Genomic DNA, 5,807 nt, shown 5'->3' with positions numbered 1-5,807 from the left:
TTAAACATAAAGTAATCATACTCATTCATGGATGCATTTAAAGTTTACAAATTAACTTAAAAAGTACTTTAATAAGAAAAATTAGATCACATCTGAATCCCTTTTAATTATTTTGAATTCTTCTCTCATCCATGATCAAGCTTGGTGTTATGCTTTGAAATGATTATAAGTTGCTCCTACGTCACCATCACTTTTGAAATAGTGAGAAATAAAATCCTTAGCTGTGAAGGGTTTGTAGACGGCTGGATTGAGTTTATCGTCAATAATTGCTTCGGCTGGTTTTATGATACTATCATCCAAAGCAGTCACAAAAAATCCAGCTGATGCTCGAAACTTGTTTGTATTTGTCACAACTCTATGTTTCACACTTTTTAGTTTATCATTACTTATTACCTGCATTCACACAGAAGCTAATTAATGATATGTGGGAGCAATAAAAATATAGTTTTCCCTATGTCATGTTACATTCTATAAGTAAATTAATGGATGTATTAATTAGTTATTTGAACAAATTATAATTAACTTCAAGCTAAGTAGTCAAAGTCTAGGAAATGAAATAGAATGAAATTGGTTGATGGAGAACAAAATAAACTATGCATTGGCAGAAGTATGAGAATGCATAGATTGGACAATGAGGACTGACATGAATAGTCATCAATCCACACTCTCACCTCTCAATTACTCCATGACATGGCCTTCATCGATCTCTCTATCTTTCTCTCCCATTTATTAATTCATAATAATCTTATTTGAGTTTATTTTATTATCTATCAACCTATTTTATTTCTTTCTAACATAGCATCATGTCCATAACCTAGTAAAAAAAAAAGAAAAATGACAATTAGATTTCAAAATTTTGAATTAGTAATTATTAAGTTTCCTATAAAATTAATTTTTTTAAAAAAAATTATAAATATTGATTCAAGCAAAATATAAATTTAGAAGTTTCAATGTTATATTTCAAATGCAACTCTAATATTGTATCTAATATTTTTATTTGTAATTATATGAACTTATATTTGGAAAAACTAACTCTCATTTTGGGAAAACAAAGGGGAAAATGACAATAAATCCCCATACAAAATATATAAATAATGATGAGGTCTCTCAAAATACTATAATTTCTTTTAAGTCACTGAGTATCTTTTTGACATTAATAATTTTAAGTTAAATAACTAAAATACCTCTTATTTAAATTAATCAATTTCAATCACAAATTTTATTTAAACAATTATAACTTTTATTTTGTAAATTATAAAAATTAAATAAAAAATTATAAATTTTCATATAAATTTTTTTTTCTTATTGAAATTCAAGTTTTAAAAATAACTAGTCAAAATTTTTGTTTAAATAATCACAATTTTTATTATATAAATTGTAAATATGGAACAAAAAATCATAATTTCACATGTAAAATTTTTTAAATACAAAACAATTTAGCCATTTAATATAAAATTATTAATTTTAAAAAATTACTTAAAAATTATAATATTTTAAAGAATTTGATTGTTATTATATTTTGGTAAAATTATATTGTCAATTTTTTTTTGTACCTGCAGGAAGGCGCCAATGTTGACGACAAATGCATGGGGATTAGGGGGAACACCGAGCCACGTGTCATCCTTGAAGATTTGAAGGCCGTACACGTGGTCTTGGATGAGAATGGTAATGATGTTAGCATCAACGTGGACACGTGTTCCAAGAGTCAAACTGGGATCCGGACATGGTGGGTATTGATGAGCACTGAGGATGACACGTTCAGTGAGGTCGTCGTCAAAATATCCATTTTTCAAGCCAAGTCCTTCACCGATCAGCCCCAAGATCCTGCCAGTCAGTTTCTTAACTTCAGCTGAACATGCCCCAACAATCTCCCTGATCATGATCGCACCAAGAAACAGAAATTAAGTGATACTAATTAAGTCACTAGCTATCAAACCCTCAAATTAAATACTAAAACCCGTTTAATTGTTAAAAGGAAATATAATAAAAAAGATTGAAAAATAAAAATAAAATAATTAAAATATGGAAGGGCACCTAATAAACCTTATTTAAAAGAGAAAATGACAACTTAATTTATGATTTATGATTTATGAAATTTTTAAAAGTTGTGATGAATTTCCTATTTACACTATATAAGATTAAATTTTATTATATTTATTATGAATGAAAGACAATTTAATTTATTTTTATTTTTAATTTCAAATATATTCTCTTCTTAATAGGACCAAAAAGGATACTTCTCTAGTTCTATTTGTAAATCACTTCTAACATATTTTATCAGTATCAAGAAAAACTTTAAAACTCAATAACTTCATCTTAAAATTTAATAATTTTTTAATTTTGCTTTTATTAAATATACATACTTTAATAACATATTTTTTCACTCTAATATTTAATAGAAGGTAAAATAAAAAATTTATTATAAAAATTTAATAATATAATTTATAAATAGATTATAAAAAAATCATTTATCTCTGCCTTTTAAATAAGACAAGAGAAAGTATGAGTGTGTAAGGCTGGGTTATGCATAATTTAAATTAAGAAAAAATTATTACCGGTATCGAGGTGGGTTTTCCGGCCAAAAATGCTGCCACTTGTGCAGAGGATGGCATGAATGCTTCAAAAAATCACGCCATTGATGAACCTTCTCATTGCCATAATTCATACAGCTCGTAAACAGAACGCAATCGCTCTTGAAATCCTCACTATACAAATGTTGCTTTGCCCCATCTGCCAACTCAAAGAACTCCTTCAACACTCTCATCGTTTCTTCCATTAGACGCTCCGGAACCCCATGATTGATCACCTACATATATATATATATATATATAATATTCTCTCAACTCAATTTATTTACATATTATTGCCACAAGGAATATTACTTCTCCATTTCTATATATAAAATATTTTTCATAAGCTTATTTTGTCTCTAAATATAAAAGACATCATGATATTTTTGAATGATTAGATAATTTTATTCTTATTTTAAAAAATAAAGGAGATATTAATTATGTTCTCTACTCACTACCATTATAATATTAATTATAATATTATTTGAGGCAAAATTAGAGAATTATCGTGATTTTAATTAAATAATAAATTTTTATTGATATATGAGATTCATTTAAAAATACATTATATATAAAAATGGGGGGAGAATATACATTGGAAATCTCAGGAAGAATCTAGAAGATGTTAAAATTAACATAGTATGCATAATTTTTTAGGAGAATGATAATTGAAGATTTCAAAAGAACATTAATGTGAAATAATTAAGAACAACTGTCAAAATTTTTAGTTGCAAAAAGTTTTTGATACTTTTTAAGGGTACTTATTTGTCATTGTCCATAATTTTTAGTTCCTAAAATTATGGTCACCTTAGTCAAGCTCTCTATAGTTTTTAATGAATTAATCCTTCCAGCTATAGTCAACTTCGAACAAAGTTCCTATTATTATGTTATTACTACGCACAAGTGTAGAGAGACCTGAGAAAGTATATGACATGTCATATTTAAGGATCTTCATCAAAGTTAAACATAATTTTAAAGACAAATTCTTTAATTAAAAGACTATAGGATCCACCTTGACCCAAATTGAATTTAACATATTGACAATTATATTGAAGACCTTAAAAGAATATTGATGTAAAATAAGGATGACCATCATATTGTAAATATCAAAATTTAAGTTGTTTCAATTGTAAGATATTTTTCAAAGATCCTTATATATCATTCTTTCTAGGTTTTGATTAGTTCCTAAATTTGTAGTCAATTTGAATCAGTGTCCCAATAGTTTTTCAGAAACTTATCCTTATACTTATGATCAACTTTGATCAAGGTCCCTATTATTACCAATTATTATTGTTAAATCAGTGACTTGTTATTGCCAGACACTATTATAAAACTAGCTTTTTATACTAACATTAAAGTTCTGTTTGGATTGAAAAACAAAATTAAGAGAAAAGAAAATGGAGAGAAAAGAAAACTGAAAAAAATATTATAATTCCTTATGTTTGGATAGACAAAAGAAAATAGGGAGTTAGAAAATAATCAAATATCACAATGATTATAATACTCTTATATCAAAATGAACATATGTTTAATGTAATTATCTTTATAAAAATATATTGAAAGTAAAAAATATATAAAAATTAACGTAATCAAAATAATTTAAAATCAAATAAGTTGGTAAAAAAAATTTTCATGTTATTATATTTTAAAACTGAATAATTTAATAAAATATGTTATTTTTAATTTAAAAGATTAAAAGTGGATATTTTTTTAAATTAAATATAAGAACATAAAAAATAAATTGCAATTCAGCTATTGGCTTGTTGGTGGGAGCATTTTGCTTTCACCTATAGTCATGAGTTTGACTTAGCAACGAGCAAAAAGCATATCAAACCAAAACATAAAAAATAAGTTATACATGCATACTATCATAAAAATATGAAGGACACACATTTATAAAAATATGCAGTTTGTAGAAAAGATGAAAATATGCATAGCTTTGAGATAATAGAGCAACGTGAGGGCCAAGGGCATGAGGCAAAGCATGAAAGGTGAAAGATGATAAAGCAAAAACTAGCTCCTGTGTCGAATAATATGCAAACACAAAGAAGCAAGAGGGAAGATGGTAGACATGGAATAAATATTTTCTTTTCAAAATGTCTCCATATGTGAAGAGAGAACTTAAAAGGAAAATATGGTGAGTCTGACACCTTATTTTCTCTCTAATTTTTCCTTTCTCCTACTTTTTTCTCTCATTTAAATAAAGAAAAGTTATTTTCTCTCATATTTTCACTTTACCCAAATAGAACATAAAGAGGACTGGTGTAGAAAGTGTGATGACACATCATATCCAGGAATCTTGATTAAAGTTAGCTATAATTCTAAAACCAGATTCTTTAATGAAAAAAGTACAGATCTTGACAAATAGAACATGATTTTAAGGAACAAAATCTATATTTCCTCAATTTGTTTTTTTTTTTTAAAAAAACACACGATAATTATTATGACATGAACGTACCTGAAAAAACCCAAAGTCTTGAGAAGCCTTGAGAATTTTCTGAATTGTAAGTGAACGATCAGCTTCACTAAGATCAATCACTGGAATGCCTTCACCTATCATAGGAACATGGAGGTTCCCTGGCCTTGTTTCTTGTGGAAATATGTAATTCTCAGGCACAGATCCAACCTTGTACCAATTTGAAACAAGTTTCTCCATACTTTAATTTGACAAGTTCATCAATAATCACATTAATAGATTCTTATATAATGCAAAATTTCTATTAAAAAATCATACAGATTAGAGATCATCATCATAGAAAGCATCATGCACATTAAATTTTGTGATAGGGAAAAGTGATCTATAAGTCCTTATAGTTTCTCTTAATTTTGAATTAAATTCTTATAATTTATTTTGTTTTACTTAAGTCCTTATAATTTTTCTGATTAAATATATTAATCCTTAAAAATTAATATTCTTAAATTTTTCTTTAAAATTAAGAAATTTTATATTTTTATTATAAGATTATATAACTTTATAATTAATTATATAATTTTCGTAACTCAAAATTTATGTCATTAGGTTATGTTTACTAAATAATTTTTATACATATATATCTAATTTTATTAAAAATGTAATAAAAATTTTAACATTGTATTAAATAAAATTTTCTATAAATTTTACAAGTATTTTTGTGTTAAAAAAGAGTTAATCATTCATTAATAATTTTAACCTTCAAAGATTAATATATTTAATTGATCATCATTAATCACATTAATAGATTCTTATATAATATAAAA

The 5,807-nt window shown here is 25.8% G+C and overlaps 1 protein-coding gene across 1 annotated transcript; it reads right to left on the bottom strand.

Moving 5' to 3' along the window:
- LOC129314629 (hyoscyamine 6-dioxygenase-like) lies at positions 1-5,248 on the bottom strand. The gene is made up of 4 exons (XM_054958111.1): positions 5,029-5,248; positions 2,556-2,806; positions 1,554-1,872; positions 1-393 (listed from the first exon to the last, which is right to left on the bottom strand). Exons 1-4 carry the CDS (start codon positions 5,224-5,226, stop codon positions 148-150), a joined length of 1,014 nt encoding a protein of 337 aa, XP_054814086.1. The 5' UTR covers positions 5,227-5,248; the 3' UTR covers positions 1-147.
- Between the last annotated feature and the right edge of the window lie 559 nt (positions 5,249-5,807).

The sequence above is a fragment of the Prosopis cineraria genome, unplaced genomic scaffold (assembly GCF_029017545.1).
Source record: "Prosopis cineraria cultivar Desert tree isolate PC_DT_omini unplaced genomic scaffold, ASM2901754v1 PC6, whole genome shotgun sequence".
Lineage (NCBI taxonomy): Eukaryota > Viridiplantae > Streptophyta > Magnoliopsida > Fabales > Fabaceae > Prosopis > Prosopis cineraria.
This window is presented reverse-complemented; position numbering and strand designations above follow the sequence as displayed.